We start from the raw sequence: 18,583 nt of genomic DNA, 5'->3' as shown, positions 1-18,583 counted from the left end.
AATAAATCTTTATTCGCGCGCAGCACAGCAGAAAGTGGCGCTAAACAGGCGCATTTTCACTCTCTCCCGCAGGATGGGGATTTGGAGTTTCCTTCTTCACGTGCACGAATCCGCCCTCCTCCTTTATAGTGTACACTTTTTTGCTTCCATTGCATATGATGACCCCGTCTAGCGTGTACCTCTTTGACGCGCTTTCGTTCATCAGGCCTGTCAAAACGGACTCTCTGCACTGAAGAAGGGGGCCTGCCTGGTCCTCGCCAAAACTCCCTGCAAAGTACAGGGAAATTCCCTCCTCGCTCCTCGCGACTCTGTGCACTGTCTCTGTGTTGTATATTTTTATACTGTGCAAAGCACTCTCTGAAATCTCGTGAAATTCACGTTCCGTGATCTCTCTCACGGAAAGGCTTTCCTGCGGGCATGTTCTCTGCAGGACCTGCCTGTTGGAAAAGACCTCGAGCGGCCACTTCTGGGAAAAAGCGTCGCCCACGTCCCCCAAGAAACGGACGCGGTACTGGTGCATGTGAACTGCTGGGATTCCGCTGTAGAAGAGGCTGTACTCTGAAGGATCGCACAGAACAATCACGGGCTCGCTTCGCACGGCCTCCAGAGTCTCCGTCCGGTCTGCAACTCGCAGCCTGTTCGTTGCGAAGAGTGTGGAAATGACCGAGGACTCGGACGTAAACCTGCTTGCAAAGACCTCCTTCTTCACGTCGTACAGCTGCATGAGCCTCTTCATTCCCTTGTGGGAAACGAGGATTCTTCTGTTACGGACCACGCTAAGAATGTGCAGAGCCATCTCCAGGGACTGATTCAGCGTGTCCATTGTGATTGCACATGCTCTGTCGGGTCTTGCCAGGTTCTCAATCCTCCGGGTGAGACTCTGCATGTCGGGAAAGCCCTTCGGCGCAAAGACGTTCACAATCAAGGGGATTTGCGTGCTCTGAAAGGGCATTGCCGGCGACAGAGAAGTTCCCCCAGGCACTCCGTACGTGTACGCGCAGACTTTCTCCAAGCCCTGGGAAATTACGTACATGGGACACCCCAGGAAAATGCCGGCAGGCTGCGGAGTAACTGACAGGTACGTGAACGAGACTATCTGATGGTACTTGATCAGAACCACTCTCCTGGCAATTTTTCTGTACGAAGAGACCTCAACTATCTTTGTGTGGGCCTGCGGCATTCTTTTCTGCTGGGAAACAGGCCCCAGGGACACGTAGTGCTTCAGGCGCTCCTTCATCTGCGTGTAAACAGGCTCTGTCAGGTATATGGGCACGTTACTCTCCGTGAAAAAGACAGCTAGAGAGTTGCTGCTCGTAATGAATATCCCAGAAATGCCCGCAGGATACTCCTTAAGCACCTCTACCTGGATAAAGCTCTTGTTTGGCCCTCTGGAAACTGTAAGGGCATCCTCAAATATGCACGAGGGAGGGTCAAAAAGAATAGACGTGCTTTCGCTCTGCATGAGATACCCATCACTAGAGCCCTCCGCATGAGTGTTTATAATAGAAAGCCTTTTAGTTTTCATATGAAGAAAAAATTTAACTTTTCCGCTATGAAGTACTTCTTGCAAAATGAAGTTAAAACTCTACAGGAATCTGAAATAGAGGCCTGGTGTGCCGACAATGCGGGCGTGCGTGTGGGCATACAGACGGCAAAAAGTGCATTTTCCACAGGGAAGGAACTCTGCGATTTAATCGGAAAAGCGCCAGCTAAAGTAAACGCATCGATACTCGCGGACTCAGATCGGTGCTGCCTTGACTGGGCCGGAATAATGCACGCGCAAAGCACCTGCGTAATAAAAAGATCGTTTTCGTGCCCCCTCCTCGGCGTCACCCGAAGCAAAATGATAGAGAGATCCCCTCCCGCGTGGCAGTACATTCCAGAGTGCAGCCTGGCTTTGGAGACCCCGCAAACAAACGCCCCAAATCAAGAAACAGCGTCTCTGCGCGCCCGAGCAATCTATCTTGCAGTTGATATTTTCTACGCGCCAAGGTACCAGGAGATCAAAGCGCAAATTGCAGGCACTGTGGGACAGGAGGTGCGAGACTGGGAGTACGGCCTGCACGCGCCAGACTCTGTCGTGCTTGTAGTTTCGGATAACATTGGATTTATCGAATACTTCTCGGAAAACTACGCCTTTATCCGCATCCCCAGAGAGTCTCTGAGGACCCGGGAGGAGATTGTTAAGGCAATAGAGGGAAAAGCCCCGTCGCTGGAGCAGGAAAGAACAAAAAAAATAGTCGCAAAAATGGCGTGTGCAGAACACCTCCGGGGATTAGAGCGGATTGGGGTGGTCTACACGTCGAGCGGATACGAGGGACTCGCGGACACTGTGTCGAAGTACTTGGACCTGCACAGGAAAAAGTTCTACCACATTTTCGTCAACGGGCTCAAGCCGAACAAGCTGGAAAACATCGTGGGAGTGCAGGCTTTTGTGGTTATAGACTGCCCCTTTTCCAGCATCAGGTTCGATCACACCGCTGAAATCTATCGGCCGTACGATCTTTTGCTGGCTTTTTGCAGCACGTGGAACGGCTTCTACAGCACAAACCTGGAGGTCGCCGAGAAGGAGCTGCAGGCAGCGCTTAAGACGGGAAAAGAGGAGTGCGACGAAGATAATGCGCCCGTCGCCCAAAATGGAGTAAACTTCCTGCGGCTGAAAAAGGGCGACCTCTGCTTGAGGGAGCACACCCTGCAGTTCTTCCAGACGGGAGAGTACCTGACAAACCTGATTGGGCTGGCGGTGGAGGAGAAGCCCCAAGAAGAAAACGACGAACTTCTGGAGGGATACTCTGGGATCCCCACGGACTATGCAAAGAAGCAGGAAAATGAGTAGCCAAAAGATGCACAGCCTTTGAAAACAGCCCGTGAAACTCCCTGCTTCTTTGACAATAAAAACACAAACACGCACATATGCCCAGGCCCAACAAACCCGAAAACTCCCAGCGCATCCGCAGGCCTGGAGACTTTAGTTTCAGCAGCACCTTCAAGAGGCTCTTGCAATTAATTCATTCTGCTTTATTCATTCGCTGCTCCGGCGGAAACAGCACGGATTCAGCTCGCCACAATGCCATGCTGCTGCCTCTACGGCATTCTTATGATGGTTTTTCCTCCGTTTGCCACGCACAGCCTCTCCTTCCGTATCATCCCGTCTATGCAGCGAGTCACTACTCCCTCGCTGTGGTTTCTGCAGAGCTCTCGAAGGAGGGCCTTGTACGGGCGTGCTACTCCGACGGGAAGGCTGCTTCTAAGCGCAGCCTCAACTGCTGCATGCGCACGTGCCCACTCCGCACGAGGCATTCCCTCCACGCAGTGCCCCATAGAAACTGCTTTCACCGTGCTCTCTGTGAAGAGGCGAATTGCCTCCTCCACGTGAGAGGCAGTTACGACCGTTTCCAGGCACATTCTGGCCAGGGCCTCGCTCACTCGAGCAACTGCCTCGAGCTGTCGCACTGTAATCGGCACGCCAGCTCCGCCTGCTCTGCGCCGAGTCTGCACGTAGAATGCCTGCAGCCGCTGGGAAGCCTCTTCTTCCATTGCAGGCTGGATAGTGCGCGCATAAGTCACGTATGCCCGGAGTTCCTCTGTTGAGACTCCGCCTGTTTGCCCGCCTGCAAGACGCTTTATCACGTGCTCAGCGACCTTTTTGTCTCTCTGCATGGTGTCTCGCAGGACAAAAATAAGGTCAAATCTCGAAAGAATCGTAACTCCAAAGTCTATGTTTTCTGCGGGTCCTCTGCTCTCGTCGTACCTCCCAAAGACGGGGTTGGCTGCAGCAACTACTGCACACTGCGACGGGAGCGAAGTGACAATTCCGGCCTTCGAAATTGAAATTGTCTGCTGCTCCATGGCCTCGTGGATGGCGACTCTGTCCTTCTCCTGCATTTTGTCGAACTCGTCTATGCAGCACAGGCCGCCGTCTGCAAGAACAAGTGCTCCTCCCTCGAGGTGGAACGCGCCTGTTTTGTCCCTGCACACGGAGGCAGTAAGCCCTGCTGCACTTGCCCCCTTTCCGGAGGTGTATACGCCCCGCGGGGAGACTCCCGAAAGAAACTTCAGCATCTGACTCTTTGCAATTCCAGGGTCTCCCAGGAGAAGCACATTTACGTCTCCTCGGACGCGCACTCCGTCCTCAAAGGTTCTCTGCACGCCCCCAAAAAGAGCGCAGGCCAAAGCGAGTTTTACGTCGTCGTGCCCGAAAACTTCCGGGGAAATGCTTCGGATGACAGTCTCCCTGGAAAGCGGGGCGTGGACTCTGGGGGCTACAGCAACTGTGGAAGACCCTGAAGTCCCCGTTGCTCGCAGAAAGGGCGTCCCCAGCCTGCTGCACACCGTATAAACTCCCGTGATGGTGACAGAAGAGCCTGGCTGGACAGTGTCTACAAGGCCGTCTGCTATCCGCACCTGAAGATGCCGCGGGATCTCGCCTGGGGGAAGATCTTCAAATGTCTCCTGTATTTTTATGTACTGCGTGTCCTGCAAAATGCTCTTCTCTGGGGAAGAAATGAACGTCTCCACGCCCCCGCAGGCCTCGCACTTCTTCGGGAGAATGTCCTTTATAAACCTCGAGTGGAGGCATGTTCTGCAAAATGCGTACAGAAGAATAGGCTTGGGCGCGGCAGGAGACACAGATAGCACGATGCCTCTGACTGTGGATATTTTATTTATGTGCGAGGCGTCGAGCTTCCTTATTGGCGTTACGGTGGAGTTTGAGACAATTTCCAAGTGCCTTTCTTTTTTTCCGGGATCATTTATTGCTGCCTGAAACAGCTCCAGATAGTGCAGGGGCCGGCTCATCGTGCCCTCAAACAGCCTGGCATCAAACGTGCTCATGTGCTCAACCACAATCCGCAGCAAATTCTTGTTTTGGGCAAGCTCCTCTCGATAGACGTACTCCACGCCTATTCGAAAGGTGTCCACAAAGGACTTGAACAGCTCCTTTATCTGATCGTCTGTTAAATCAGTGTCGTCATTTGCTAGACCTATTTCATACGGCCTGTCTCTTTGCTGCATAGTGAATAAATATTTTACAAATTTGCGCGTATTTATATGTGCATGCACGGAAAAATTGCACACCCCGAAATAAAAAAGAATAAAGCCCCGAATGGAAAGACTGGAAATCCAATTCGGGTGCAGAATGTTGAAATTCAAAAACTTCGCTGATTTTCGAGTATGTATTCCGCCGGGAATAGTGCAACATACCGTGATGCTTCTTTTTGTCTGGAACCGGGTAGGCGGTCTTTTTCGCAACTCTTTAAACCGGAAGTTTCCTAGAGTCTGGAATAATGTGCTTTGCTCTGTGTGGAAGCAGCCACTCGTAATTGGTTTGCCTATATGGGCCTGATTGAGGGGCTGCATGGCTTAGATACTATGGGATAGAATAAATCGTGTCTGTATAAGCACACCAATAAACAATAAAGGCAGAGACTTTCACTAGCAATTCCCGTACTACAACATGCATGAACTTGCTGTATTTATTTCAGCGAAGTCTGGTGCTTGCTAGTTCTCGTGGGAGAAGTCGGCCTGGTTAGAAGAAGAAGAGACATTCGAGTTTTTGCTTACTTCGTGCCCTGCATACGCCTCAAATGCATGCGCCAGCTCCAGCATACCCTGAAAGAACGCCCGAATAACCCGAATTCTACAAAGTTTCTCTCCTCCCCTCGCACAGCACCTTCTTATACAGAGACTCTGCATGGCCTGGGGCAGTGGGTATTCTTCTCTGGGAGATCCGCAAGCATCTTCATAAAGCCATCCAGCTCCAGAGATATGAGAGGGACTTCTTCCAGCTCTTGGTTGTTTTGGTCTATTCTGTGCACTAGCTGCCCTCTTTTCTTTTGCAAGACCCGCCTTGCAATGTTCTTTTTGCTGCCTTTCTCGATGCTTTTGTAGTAGCTGTGGCTGAACGTCAGACACTTTTGGTGCAGAAACTCGTATATTCTCGCATGCAGTGCACGGGTGAGTTTCTTTTTTCTCTTTTCTGATGCGCCGCCGGCGACTACTATCTCGCAGTTGTTCTCCACATTGTAGTAAACCTGAGAGATAAGCTTGTACGGATCTGTGGCACATGGAATTGAAATTCTTGTTTCCTCCAGCTCTTTTGCAAACTTGTCTACGCCGATGTTTATCAGTACATTGTCCTGGCGCTTATTCATTGCCAAAAATGAAAATGTGTACAGTTTGTTTTTTAGTCTTTGAATTTATTTATATTTGGGTACTTGTTTGCTATATGTATAAGTATATGTACAGGTATATGTGTATGTGCAAGTGTAAGTGGATAATAATAGGATATAGATAGTTCGCTGGACTGAGTTTGTTGTAGTTGTTGGTTGATTATTGAAAGCTTACTGCAGGTGCCAGTAAGGAGCGCGAAGCTTGGGTTAGAAGCCAAGCTGCCACAGATACACATCCCAGAATCGAGCTAGAAAGATATCCGCCGAAGAGTTTAACCTACCTGTAACGAGCAGCACAATGTGTAGTCAGCTCAGGGTGTTTACTTTTTCTTCTTGGTTTCTTGTTTTTTCACTGAGAGGTAGCCTAGTGTGAACAGCGCAGTGCCATAGTCCACGGCTTTTATGTTTTATGTGGTTGAGAGATCGAAGAGCTTAGTGCGCCGCCTCCGTGATATACAGAGGTAAGATGTGTATTGTATGATTGCAGGGTTGCTTTCTTTCTCTGAAGTTCAGAAATGCTCGCCCTTAAATAAACAAGAAGTGCAATAAACCCGTATTGGGACAGGATAAAATATGCCTGAATAAGGGAAATAGAATGTCCTAGCCCAGAATGGACAATTAAATTGCGCATTTAGACCCGCAGAAAGACTGTTCCAATCACACCTTAATATAAGGACCTAGTCAGCCATAGCATGCCATGTGCCATAGAGCAAGAAATATGCACAAAAACGCGTCCAGCGGAGTAACTATCTAGATCTATTGATTAATTTCCTAAGCGCCCAGCTGTTTCCAGCCCCGTAGAAAAGCCCAAAAGCCTCCACCAACAAAGAATCCCACGATAGACACAACAATTTATTCAGGCCCGTCACAGGCGAAGCGTAAACACCTGCGAGTGCCCAGACGGGGGGCGTGCAACCCCCACAAGCGTATCTGCAGTTTCAAACAGCTCTATCCGGTGGGTAACTGCAATAAACTGTGCCTGTATTTCCTGCAGAGACGCCCGCAGAGAGGCTATTTTATCCCGGTCCAAAGCAGCATCCAGCTCGTCAAAAATGTAGAACATAGAGGGATATATCGAGTCCACAGAAAGCAGGAGTGCCAGCGCAACCATTGTTTTCTCCCCGCCAGACAGATACTTTGCCTCTCTGAAGGTTTTTCCGGTGGGCATCACAAATATCTGCGTGCCAGCAAGATACGGCTCCACAGGGTTTTCCAGCCCCAAATGCGCCCGCACATGCCCCGAAACATTCTCCGTCAACTTCGCGTATTTTTTGTTGATCAGGCTGTTGATTCGGTCAAAAGTCCCCAGGAAAAGGCTCGCTCGCTCCTTCCGCACGCGGTGGAAGTTCTTGGAGACTTCCGCCAGCACGTGCTTCTTCTCTTCAGCCTCGCTCTCTATCTGCGCGAAAATCTTGTGGGTTTCTGCAACTGCGCCCTTCCTCTGCAGGAGAGCCCGGACACTGTCGATTTCTCGCCGGACTTTCTCAAGGTCCTCCCCCGCAGGCGCTGGAGCACTTCGGACCTCCTCCTCGGTGATCCCCTCCTCGGCCATGTACTGCTCTATTTCCTCGAGCTCATCGTCAAGGGAGAGAATCTGCTCTTTGATGATTTTGATCTCTATTTCCCCGCAGGGCTCTCTCTTTGCGGCTTCCAAGATTCTCGCCTCAAGCATCTCTATCTGCGCCCCCAAGGCTTCTGCGCTCTCCTCCGGCGAGTCTTCCTCCGGAGCGTCTTTTTCTTTTTCTCTCTGCAGCCTTCCCAGGTGCTCCTGCAAAATGTCCAGCCGATTTTTCCACATCGTCTTCTTCCTGAGGAACTGCTCGGCCTTCCTCTCCGCGGACGAGCTGTCAATAATCCCCTCCTCCTTGGCCTGCCGTATCACGTTCTCGGGGATCTTCGAGCCCTCCAAAACCCGCTGCACCTTTTCCCGCACGTCCTCCTCGGCCTCCTCCAAGTGCCTCTGCGCAGCCGCGTACTTTTCTTCCAGCTCTGCCACCTCCCGGCTTTTCCCAGGGCCAGACTCGCAGGGCATTTTCCCCTCCCGCTGTATTTCCGCCAGCAGCCGGTCCCGCCTCTCCTCGAGCTCGCTCAAACCGCCCGCACTCTCCGCCGCCGACACTTTCCGCACTACTCCGTCCCTGGATATGACCACTCCGTCCAAAGTAACCACTTTTTCTCCTGCTCTGTTCTCCGCCGGACTCCCATCCCCCGTGTATATAAGGGCATTCCCGCACACGTACTCGAGTATTTTCTCAAAGTGCGCTCTCCCCTCGCCAGGGACCTGCACAACATCCCGGCACAAAACGTACCCCGCAGGAACAGATGCGCTTTTCTGCGCGCTCCTGTTCTCTTTGCACGCGCTCAGCTCCCTCTCTGCGTGCAGCCTGTTCAGCGGGAGAATTGTCACTCGCCCAGCCCCAGACTGCGCCAGGCCGTTGAGTATCGAAAGAGCGTGCTTCTCCTGCTCTATTATAAGCACGTTTCTCTTCCCGTGCAGGAGAGCGTGCACTGCCTGGCGGTACTTCTCCTCCCGGCACGTGACAAGATCGCAGACCCGCCCAAGAACGTGCGGAACCGTTGACTTTATTCGAGAAATAAGGTACCCCAGGCGAGCACTGTACTCGCCCTCTTTGGTTTTGTACGCTTTTTTTGAAATTTCCTTCAGCGTCTCCAGAAGGGCCTGGTTTAGCTGCGCGAGTTTTTTGCTCGTTTTTTCCTCGGGGGGAGCTTCTGCGTCTTTTTTTTCGGCTTCTTTTATTTCTCTCCGGATTTCCCCGAGCTCGATCTTCAGCTGCAGGATGCTCTTCGAGTCCTCTATTTTCTGAATCTCCGAGAGAGCCCGGACAATCATCTCTCGCTCGTACCTCTCGTTGTAGACGGTGCTCTCCTTCGCCCTCCTGGCGTGCCAGTCTGCCTCCTCAATGTGGGCGCTTGCTTCTGCAATTTTCTCCTGCAGCTCCTCCACGCGCTTCCTGCGCTCTTCCTGGGCCCGCTCAGCCTCTTCAGCTTTTTCTTTTTTCGCGTCTTCCCTGTGCCGCACTCCAGCCTTCATCGCACGGCACTTGATCAGCTCGGTGTGGAGACTCGCAATTTCCCTCTGCCCTGGGGCTGCTGTGCCCTGCCCTGACGAGATTTCGTGCTTTCTCTCGGCCTCCTGCAGCCTTTTTTTCAAGTCTGCCTTCGCCTCCTTTATGGACTCGCGCTGCCCCCTAATCTTTGCGCTGGAGATCACCCGCTTCTTCCCCAGAAGCTCCGCGTGCTTCTTCCGCAGGAGAAGAACCTCCTCGTACTCCCGCGAGGAGACTTCGGCTGCCCGCTTTCGGTCCAGAATCTCCTGGTACTCCCTTGCATGCGCGTCCTTGCTCTCCTTCAGGCTCCGGTACTCCTCCTTCATCGCAAAGGACCCGGATATCTTGTCGATGAATTTTGTCAGGTCTTTCGGGGATTTTATCAGGGACTCGTTCTGCGAGATGAGAAAGTTCCTGTGGACGGTGGATATGTTCTGCCCCTCCAAATACGCAGCATACTCGGACTGCGCAACTTTCCGGTCGTCTATAAAGAAAGACGAGACTTCGTTGTGCAGCTCCCTTCGGAGGCGGACTACAACGCCAGTCTGGCCCCGGAGAGAGACTTCCACCGCGGTTGGGGAGGGACTGCTCCTTGCAGCCAGCGTGCCTCTGATCTCAGAAGTACTCGATCCCAGAACAAAGAGCAGCGCATCCACCAAGTTGCTCTTCCCAGACCCGTTCGGGCCCACAATGCACGTAAATGCAGAAAATGGAATATTTTCGACTTTGTCGTACGTCTTGAAGGAAAGTATCTTCAAACTAAGAATGGCCATAAAAATAGAAAATAGAAAATATTTAAGCCATGCGCTGCAAGTGCGAAATTGATCATTCTTTCCGGCGCAGTGCAGGAAATTGGTGAGAGCCCGGCTGTGACTGTATATTTATTGCTTCTTGATTCTTTCGTACAGCTCCTTCAGCTCGCTGTTGCTGAAGGCGTACGAGAGCTTCTCCTTTGTGTGGACTTCTGGGCGCTTCCGGTGCCTCTCTATGCTGGACTTGTCGAGTTTCGCGTATCTTCCCAGCTCGGCCTCTATCGTTATTTTGTCAAGGTGCAGCTCATCCTTGGCCTTCTTGAGCTGCTCCCACAGGGTATTGCTCACCATGCGGGCGTAGAACAGGGAGTACAGCGCCTTTGTCTCGTTTTCCAGCTCCTCCTCCTTCTCAATGAGGTATATGCTGGCCTTCGTGAGCACGTTGAAGTGGTCCAGCTGGGAGGCCTCCGGAGAAAGCTCAAGATACTCCTTCAGATACGCATTGTCATAGACCAAATCTGCTTTCTCCTGCTGCAAGATGCTTCTCCGAATGTAGAAGGCGATAGATAGAACAATAAGAAGGCTCAGCGCAACGAAAATAAACATGCAATAAAAATAAATAGAGAATATATACGGCAATAAACAGGCGTGATCCACCGCCCACCCAGAAATCCACGCACAGAAAAGAACAAAGCCCAAAGAATTCTGCATGCACGACAAAAGCATGCGCATAATTTACTTCATTTTTCCGAGTCTTCGGGTGCAGGTGCAAGGCAATGCCTCTGCCCGCTCACTCTGAAGGGGTCAAAAGTATCTCCATCGCCCTTGCCCGCAGGAGGTTTTCGCAGTTGAAATTTGGCAGCAGAGATGCGACAATAGCGTGTGCGCCCATGTAGTCCCCCAGGCGCAAGAAGGTGAATGCCCTTGCAATTTCCATCTTCGGATTCTGCGACCTGAGAAGCAGCAGGTTATCTCCTATCTGCAGAAGGCTCTTCTTGAAGACGTCGAAAAACTTCTTTTCCTTCATCTTCTTCTCAAAGCACAGGCAAAGCACCTCCAGAATCTGCTCTGTCTGCGGGCTGCTCCAGATGGTTTTATTGTAGTACACGGTCTCCAGGAGGTCCATTGCGCTTGCAAAGTCCCTCTCCGCAAATGCCCGCATTCCCAGCTCCTCCGCCATTTTGTAGAAGCATATGGTGACTGAGTGCTCTGCAGACTCTCCCTCTGCGCTGAGGGTGGAGGAAGCGTGCTCTCTGTGCAGAGCCAGCGCCTCCTCCAGGGGCAGAGACCTGATTTTATCGACCATCTCAAACTGCGGGTATCCGTGGCTGGAAACCTCTTTCTGGATAAACTCGTTGGAAAGGTGCGGGCACGGGGCAGGCTTTTCCCTCCGCAGGAAATAGTCCACCTCCAAAAGGCCCTCCTCCGGCACGGACGTGGCCTTCTTCAGGGCGAGAGCAATTTCCTGCAGGTCTTTGTACTGGCTCTCCCAGGACTCGCCGTTTCGATCTTGTATCTGGATGTTTTTGATCAATTTCTTAACGTACTTCCCAACTCGCGTGCGCAGCAGGTCTGCCTCCTCCTTCGCATCCACGAACTCAGCCTCTTTCTTCATCCTCCGCACAATCTCGGCGTAGTGCTCCTGCATGCTCTCCTCAATGAGGCAGCTGGTCATGTACAGGTTTATTCGGTGCCTTTCGCTGCTGGACAGATCACCCACGCCCTCTATCTCGAGAAGCGCTGCCTTCCTCTTCTCCAGGCTCTCTATGAGGTACGTCTTTGATATTTCCTCCATGTAGCTCTTCTTTTTCTTCTTCTCCTCGACAAGCTCCAGAACAACTTCCGCCTCCTGGTACTTCTCCAGGAACTTTATCTTCTTCTGCTTGAATATAGAGGGCGTTTCCTTCTTCCCCTCCGTCTCCGCGAGAAACTCCAGGAGGGCCGAGGGAACTCCCTGCCGGCTGAAGTGCGCCGAGTACTTCGTGAGCTTTTTGAAAAACTGCTCAACGTCTTTTGGCTTCTTAAACGAGGCATCCCTGCACATCTGCGCAACTTCTTCGTCTTTTTTTTCCTTGTTCGACAGGCTGGGCTTTTCCTCCCCGCACTCATCGTCTTCCATCTCGGCAGAAATCGCAGAGCGAACTTTCTTCTGCGGAGCGTCGTCTAATCCCTCAAAGAACTTCGACATAAAAAAAGACAAAGAAAATTCTCTATATGTAGAGGCCAGAGCGAACGGGGAAAACGAGAAAAAAGGCAGACAGCGCCCTTCAAACCACCTGCAGGGCACATCCAGGCAAAGCTTCCTGTTTGTCCGTTTCTGGTGCGGCGCATCAGGGCGCCACCTTGAAAATGGCTTTCACAATTCCCACGGCATTCACGGGTTTCCTCGTGCTGGAAGGGCTATAAATCGCGTGCAGGCTCCTCCTGCAGCCCTCCCAAGCAGAGAAACATCCTGCCAAACCAAAGCGTACTTTCAGGCAGGAGCAAAACAGTTTATTTCTTGCCAGACAAAAGGCCGTCTGCGCAATGCGCTTCTGCCGTGAGAGGAGCAGATTCCCTTAATGCCCGCACCTTAAAACTCTGCAGATAGGGCCAGGCTACTCCTTCTTCTTTGCTGCGGCCTCGCTCTTCCTCCTCTTCATGGCGCGAACGGCTTCTCCAACCCTGCGCATGGCCGCTCCCACCAGAGAGCCCGGAAGTACGCGCAGAAACATGCTGAGAATGAAGTGCGGAAAATACGGGTACGTAACGTGCCCGGTCCCGAAGGAGTGGATGCAGTTCTGCCCGTACAGCTCCGCGGAGGGCGTGAAAAGGTTCGGCTTCTTCGCGCCGGAAAGCTTCGAGCAGACCAGGCCCGTCATAAGCACCTCGCAGTGGCAGTCCGTGGGCTCGCTCGCGACAGAGTCCATCCACGCCTGCAGGAAAGCCTTTGACCCAGCGTAAACCTGCTGGAAGGGACTCGGCATGATCCCCAGCATGGATCCTGTCGACAAAATGTACCTTTTCCCGGCGGGGGATGCCCCCCACGCGAGGAACTCTTTCGTTATTCCGATTGTATTCACTATGTTCACCTGCAGGATCCTGTGGATGCTTTTCTCCGTGTGCTCAGCGAATGCAGTGGGTCCTGCCTCATTCACGCCCACGTTATTCACCAGCAGGCACGGAGAGCACTCTCTTGCAGGCTCCAGGGCGCTGCGGAAGTCCACCTCCTGCTCAAAGTCTATGGGAATCACCTTCGCCTCGACCTCCTTGGAAAGGTCCTGCCGCAAAGCCTCCAGCTTCTCCGGGGACCTGCTGACCAAAATCAGGTTCACTTTGCAGCGGGCAAGCTCTCTCGCCATGCTCAGGCCAATTCCGTCCGTGCACCCCGTTACAACTGCCCACTTTCCGCGCATTCTTCCCAAAATAAGCCCATTTCTGATGCGCCTGACTGCAGTGCAGCATATCTCCACGGCGAGCACAACCAGCGCATTCCCCAAAAGAAGCGTCGCAGCCCATCCCAGCGCGCACACAACAAACATGCGAAAAATGAAAAAGCAGAATAAAAGAAAAAGCATGCCTGCAGCAGCGCATATTCTTAAGTGTTTTTATTTCAGCTATTCCACGTCAATAGTGTACTTTCTGACGGTTCCGTCGGAGTATCCTGCGATAAGAGTGAACCCATCCAGCCAGCAAATGGCTGTGCATGATCCTTTACAGTCTTCTGGGTTTGGGATTTCCACGACCACGTCTCTCTCGAGTATATCCCAGATCATGATCGACGTCTCCGTTCCTGCTGCCAGCCAGTATGCGGACAGGGCGAACTCCAGGCAGCTGACTGCGTCTCCAACGGAGATCTCGCACTTGTTTGATCCCTGCTCCTTGAGGTCCCACAGGAGGACGTTTTTATCTCTTCCTGCAGTTGCGCAAAGGGAGCCGTCTGGGCTAACCACAAGCGAGTCCAAAATGCATGCGTGCTCCTTCATGGTGCTCTCGATTGCTCCAGTTTCGATGTTCCACGCGACAATTGCTCCGTCTGCGTATGCGCACAAAACAGTCTCTGGCTTCTTTGGGACGGCCTTGATCACGGTGATGAAGGCTGCTGGGTTGTCCTCTCGGATCAGCTGCTTCTTCAGCTGGAGGGAGCTGTTCCAGATGTTGAGGCCTGGCTGCTTTCCTCCGGTGAAAATGTACTCTTCGCTTCCAGTGTTGTGCACGAGGACGCAGTACGGCTTTCCTGGGTGGGTTGCTGTCTTCGTTTCCTCTGTGGGGGAGCTTGGCCACTTTCTTATGGTGTCGTCTGCTCCAACGGAGACCAAGTAGTTTGCAGAGTCGGAAATTCCGAGAGAGGTCACAAAGCCTCCGTGTTTTGCGTGCAGCTTGGAGAGCTTTGCGAGAGTTTCGCCAGTGCTTCCAGTTATGAACTCCCATCCCTTGATGGTTTTGTCTCTAGATGCGGTGTATAATATCTGCTTTCCGTTTTCCTGCTTTATCTTCAAGTCGGTAACTCTTTCAGTGTGTGCGTTGAACTTCAGCTTCAGTTTTGAGGATGCGACTGTACTTGTCATTTGCAAGGGCGGAAAAAAATTAAAAATAATATTTACGTTACTGCGCAGGAAAATGCGAAAAGAGTCCCTGAAACGGCAGCACGGCAGAAAACAGCCTGCAGAAAGCGCCCAGCATGCCCTGCGAAGCACCTGCGAAAAAGCCCGGGCTCGTGCGACCGAATCACAAGAGAGCGCTGGAAAAGCCCCGAGCACTCCGAGAGAAGCACTTTCATGGAATGGCACTTGCACGGGGTCGCACTGCCCGCACAGAGGAGGCTGAGAAGAGAGACTCCGCGCATTTTCTCCTCCCAGACACTCTCTCTTCTGCGGGCTCTTGGCAGCGGCTGTTCTCTGCGCAGAAATTTGGTTTCTTCGTGTTTAAGACTGTGCGCATTTATTCATTGCTTCTTCCGAATCCTCCTAGGGCGCCAAGGCCTTGATCTTCTTCGAGATGAGCTGGCAGAGAGACTTTACAACGCGGCACTTTTCTCCGCGTATTCTAAAGGTGGCTGTAAGCCCCTTTCCCTTCTCCGCCAGGGCTGTTGCATTTATGTATATCTCTGTTCCCTGTGCTGTTTCGGCATATATATTGCGCACAAGTATGCCCTTCTTCTGCGCCCCGCTCTCTTCTTCGTATGCTGCCCTGCTTTCGACTTCGCTGCCCTCTATCTCCCCCTGGATCTTTTCAATCACTCCGCTCGGCGTGAGCAGTGGGTCCGTTAGCGTGATCGTGTACAGATTCTCCCACAGCAAAACCGGCCACTTCTCCCGGAACTCCTCGCGGGTGATGCTCTTTCTGTGGAGCATGTCTGAGAGGTTGAACCGGATTTCCTGCATGTTCTGCAGGAAGTAGTCGTCTCTCCCAATACGCCCTGCGGTGATTGTTCCTCCGATGTACCCGGAGTCTGCCTCCTCCATGAGAAGCGTTACCTTCAGCGTGCGCATCATATACGGGCGAAGCTTGTCGAGAGTCACTGCTCCGAGTATTCGTATATTCGGGCTGGAGACAAAGTCAAACTCAACGGTCTCCAAAAGAGCATCTGTCTGGTTCACCAAAAGAATGTCCAGAAGTATCTCCGTGCGCGTGGTTGTGATCTGGCACTCGCAGTAGAGCGGATCGACTGCGGATGTAAGCTGGAACACGCTCTTCAGCTTGTTCAAAGAGGGAGCATCTGCCGTGCGCACAAACCGCTTCAGCGGGCTTGCATTCATGAGGAGAGTGCCCTTCTCCTGTATCAGGGAGAATGCAGGGCGCGCCAAAACGTCCAGCTGGGCCTCCCCTGCAAACTCCAGCAGGGCTTTTCCGGGGGAATTCCCGCTTCCAACTGCCTTCAGGGCTTTCTCTGCCCCGTCTGCGCCGACGAGAGAGGCCAGCCGCAGGAGAGAGATCCTGGAAGGCTCGTCAAGCGCCCCCGCCTTCTTCCCGAGGGCGTACATCTTCAGCACTGCCGCCATAACATCTGCCTGAAACTCCGTTTTTTCAGGTTCTTTGCACTCGCGCATGTGCGTGGACATCTGCAGGAGAAAAGACGCGACAGAAACCCCCGGAAAAATCTTGCCCGTTTCCTGCGGGCTTCTTTTCGCCTCCGAAAGAATGCCGCTGTGCTCTGAAGAGAAGGCTCCCAGCACCTCCCTGACCGAGTCTCTCGCTGCCCCCACATCCGCGTGCTTTTCTATCAGGGAAAAAACCCTCCGGAGCAGTTTTCCAAATTTTATTTCGGGGATGGTTTTTACAACTTTCGAAAGCGCGCTCCCCTTCCCCTCGACGGACAAAAAAACGTCCAGAAACTCCGCAGCCTCCATTGCGAGTTCTGGCACGCCCGAGCACAGAAGCTCAACTGTTTTCTGGACTTGCTCCTCCGTGTGCATCCGGTACTTCTTGAGAAGCTCCTTCTGTGCGCGCATGAAGAATATTTTGTCCTTGCTCCCGGAGTGTCCTGCACTGCTCTGGCTGTTTACGGGGGGACTTTGCATGTTCTGGCACAAAAAGACGAAAAGCTCTCGCGCCTCGACGACGGAAAGCACGCCCATGGCCATTTCCAAAATGCTCTGCGACAGGCTCTCGTTTACCTTTGCAAGAGCCGGCGTTATCATCTGCGCGATCTGTATCGCCATATTCTCGAAGGAAAACCTTCCGCTTCGCCACGCTCTTTTGCACGCGTTTATGATCATCTCCTTCGAGTGCGCGTCCAAATACTCGCTCGACATGTCAAAGAGCTTCTCAACGACGGGCTTCAAAACCTCGCGATCCGCTGAGATCCGGACCAAAGCCACGCCCGCCTGCAGCTCCACTCTCCTGGAGGACGTTCCCTTAAAGATCTCCAGGACTCTCTGCGCGTCCCCAGCTGCCTCCGCGCTCCGAATGAAGCACTCCTGCAGGCACTCGTGCGCAGTATCCTTCATTTTCTCGTATATCTCCAAAGCGCACGCCTTGTCAACCTCCTCCACGGTTTTATACCCCTCGGAGAGGCACACGGGGTCTCCCTCCTTGAGCAGCTGCTCCCGCAGGGCAGGAATAACGTCGGAAAAGACGCTGGAAAGCTCCCTGCTCTTCAGAAGCGAGCGCAGTGCTATGTATATTGCGCTCCTCACAAAAGGGTTTGAGTACGATATGTTCTCCACGAAGGGCACCTTCAAAACGTCAAAAATCGAGGCACTTCTGAACTTTCCAACAGCCCGAATGGCTCGGGCCCGCACGTACTCGTTGGGGTGCGCCAGATGCCCCCGAATCATGTTGCACAGCATAAGAACTTCGTCCCGGATGTTTCCCTCCGCGTCTTCTATCGCTATATTTTCCATGTACAGATAGAACATTTGAATAAGCTTCTTGTCTTTGCTGTTTGGAATGACCATGGTAAGCGTCATGAGCAGACTTTCGTGGTTTACGCCCATTCCTGTTTCCTTTATTATCTGCCACAAAGCGTCTATTTTGTTCTCGTCTGTTCCTCGCGTGAGCAGCATCTTCAGAGAGTCCTTGCTTCGAACCCCATCCAAGTCTCTGGACGCATATAGTGCACGGCCGCAGGTTGTAGACATATAAAAAACACAAGAATAAATTATATTTATATTGCCAAGCACAGGCGAAATCAAGCAAAGTCCGCACAGAAATCGGTTATTTCAGGAGAACCTGAAAAGATACTATAGAGCAGGCCTCGGCGGGTGCTAGCAGCATGTTCAGCCAGAGGCCTTGAAAGCAGATATTTTGCACAAAAAAGTCCTGGGACGTGCTGGGATGGAGAGAAAACGCGGAAATTCAGCCTTTCCCGCAGAAGGGCAGCGACGCATGCAAACTCCACGCCGTATCCGCCCGGGAGAGACGGGGCATCCCGACTTTGCAAGGATGCTCTTCTGCGGGCGTGCATAAAAATATTCAAATGGGAATTTTCTGCATGTACGTGGATGCACAGCACAGCGCAGAAAGGGGAGAAAGCGATGCAAGCAAGCAGATATTTGCGTACACCGTGCACGTGCAGGAAAAGAAAAGCCCCCCGCAGAGAAGGGAGGGAATTTCCAAAGTGACGATAGAGGGGGTTGCGCTGCAAACCCGGCCGAGAGACATATACGCCATATCCGACAAGTTTGACATATGCGAGCTCGAAGTGTGCTCGCCCGAAGAGATTTTCCGGTGCGTGCAGTGGAAGATAGACATGATTCGCCCGGATCTGACAAAGGACCGCTGCCCGTTCAACAAAGGGTCCATGTCAAGTGCCGTGCACAGCCAAATATACGTGAACATAAACATGGCCGGGTACAGGAGCCCGCACAGAAGAAGGCGGTGGATATACAACGTAAAGGAGGTTCTTAGACTCTGCAGCAAAAAGCACATTATTGTCTCCTTTGGCGCCGAGATAATGCCGGAGGAAGAGGTTGTTGAGATATTCAAAAAGTTCAAGGTAAAGGAAAGCGTCACCAGGAGCTTCTTCACGGAAAACATCGAGAGAATGCTCATCCAGGCAGCCACCAGGAAGTATGCGTACATGGGAGTCCTCGTCCACATGCAGGAAAACGAGACCGTTTTCAAGAAGATGGTGTATAAAGCGACAAAGACCGTCCCAGGAATAAAATAA

The 18,583-nt window shown here is 52.3% G+C and overlaps 11 protein-coding genes across 11 annotated transcripts; 2 read left to right on the top strand and 9 right to left on the bottom strand.

The window, feature by feature from the left end:
• Positions 1 to 40: 40 nt before the first annotated feature.
• Positions 41 to 1,525, bottom strand: NEMAJ01_0631 (uncharacterized protein; the record flags this gene model as incomplete). The annotated part of the gene is made up of 1 exon (XM_047914469.1): positions 41 to 1,525. The coding sequence occupies one exon, from the start codon at positions 1,523 to 1,525 to the stop codon at positions 41 to 43; it is 1,485 nt and encodes a 494-aa protein (XP_047770426.1).
• Positions 1,526 to 2,836, top strand: NEMAJ01_0630 (uncharacterized protein; the record flags this gene model as incomplete). The annotated part of the gene is made up of 1 exon (XM_047914468.1): positions 1,526 to 2,836. One exon carries the CDS (start codon positions 1,526 to 1,528, stop codon positions 2,834 to 2,836), a length of 1,311 nt encoding a protein of 436 aa, XP_047770425.1.
• A 248-nt stretch (positions 2,837 to 3,084) lies between these two features.
• NEMAJ01_0629 (DNA replication licensing factor MCM5) lies at positions 3,085 to 5,013 on the bottom strand (the record flags this gene model as incomplete). Its single annotated transcript, XM_047914467.1, has 1 exon — positions 3,085 to 5,013. One exon carries the CDS (start codon positions 5,011 to 5,013, stop codon positions 3,085 to 3,087), a length of 1,929 nt encoding a protein of 642 aa, XP_047770424.1.
• Positions 5,014 to 5,675: 662 nt separating this feature from the next.
• NEMAJ01_0628 (uncharacterized protein) lies at positions 5,676 to 6,152 on the bottom strand (the record flags this gene model as incomplete). Its single annotated transcript, XM_047914466.1, has 1 exon — positions 5,676 to 6,152. One exon carries the CDS (start codon positions 6,150 to 6,152, stop codon positions 5,676 to 5,678), a length of 477 nt encoding a protein of 158 aa, XP_047770423.1.
• Positions 6,153 to 7,035: 883 nt separating this feature from the next.
• NEMAJ01_0627 (structural maintenance of chromosome 1) lies at positions 7,036 to 10,011 on the bottom strand (the record flags this gene model as incomplete). Its single annotated transcript, XM_047914465.1, has 1 exon — positions 7,036 to 10,011. One exon carries the CDS (start codon positions 10,009 to 10,011, stop codon positions 7,036 to 7,038), a length of 2,976 nt encoding a protein of 991 aa, XP_047770422.1.
• A 108-nt stretch (positions 10,012 to 10,119) lies between these two features.
• Positions 10,120 to 10,596, bottom strand: NEMAJ01_0626 (uncharacterized protein; the record flags this gene model as incomplete). The annotated part of the gene is made up of 1 exon (XM_047914464.1): positions 10,120 to 10,596. The coding sequence occupies one exon, from the start codon at positions 10,594 to 10,596 to the stop codon at positions 10,120 to 10,122; it is 477 nt and encodes a 158-aa protein (XP_047770421.1).
• Positions 10,597 to 10,780: 184 nt separating this feature from the next.
• On the bottom strand, positions 10,781 to 12,178 carry NEMAJ01_0625 (uncharacterized protein; the record flags this gene model as incomplete). Its single annotated transcript, XM_047914463.1, has 1 exon — positions 10,781 to 12,178. The coding sequence occupies one exon, from the start codon at positions 12,176 to 12,178 to the stop codon at positions 10,781 to 10,783; it is 1,398 nt and encodes a 465-aa protein (XP_047770420.1).
• Positions 12,179 to 12,587: 409 nt separating this feature from the next.
• NEMAJ01_0624 (17beta-estradiol 17-dehydrogenase / very-long-chain 3-oxoacyl-CoA reductase) lies at positions 12,588 to 13,511 on the bottom strand (the record flags this gene model as incomplete). The annotated part of the gene is made up of 1 exon (XM_047914462.1): positions 12,588 to 13,511. The coding sequence occupies one exon, from the start codon at positions 13,509 to 13,511 to the stop codon at positions 12,588 to 12,590; it is 924 nt and encodes a 307-aa protein (XP_047770419.1).
• A 75-nt stretch (positions 13,512 to 13,586) lies between these two features.
• NEMAJ01_0623 (guanine nucleotide-binding protein subunit beta-2-like 1 protein) lies at positions 13,587 to 14,537 on the bottom strand (the record flags this gene model as incomplete). Its single annotated transcript, XM_047914461.1, has 1 exon — positions 13,587 to 14,537. One exon carries the CDS (start codon positions 14,535 to 14,537, stop codon positions 13,587 to 13,589), a length of 951 nt encoding a protein of 316 aa, XP_047770418.1.
• A 399-nt stretch (positions 14,538 to 14,936) lies between these two features.
• Positions 14,937 to 17,552, bottom strand: NEMAJ01_0622 (coatomer subunit beta; the record flags this gene model as incomplete). Its single annotated transcript, XM_047914460.1, has 1 exon — positions 14,937 to 17,552. One exon carries the CDS (start codon positions 17,550 to 17,552, stop codon positions 14,937 to 14,939), a length of 2,616 nt encoding a protein of 871 aa, XP_047770417.1.
• Positions 17,553 to 17,905: 353 nt separating this feature from the next.
• On the top strand, positions 17,906 to 18,583 carry NEMAJ01_0621 (uncharacterized protein; the record flags this gene model as incomplete). Its single annotated transcript, XM_047914459.1, has 1 exon — positions 17,906 to 18,583. The coding sequence occupies one exon, from the start codon at positions 17,906 to 17,908 to the stop codon at positions 18,581 to 18,583; it is 678 nt and encodes a 225-aa protein (XP_047770416.1).

The sequence above is a fragment of the Nematocida major genome (genome assembly GCF_021653875.1).
Source record: "Nematocida major strain JUm2507 chromosome Unknown 2427, whole genome shotgun sequence".
In the NCBI taxonomy this organism is placed as follows: Eukaryota; Fungi; Microsporidia; genus Nematocida; species Nematocida major.
This window is presented reverse-complemented; position numbering and strand designations above follow the sequence as displayed.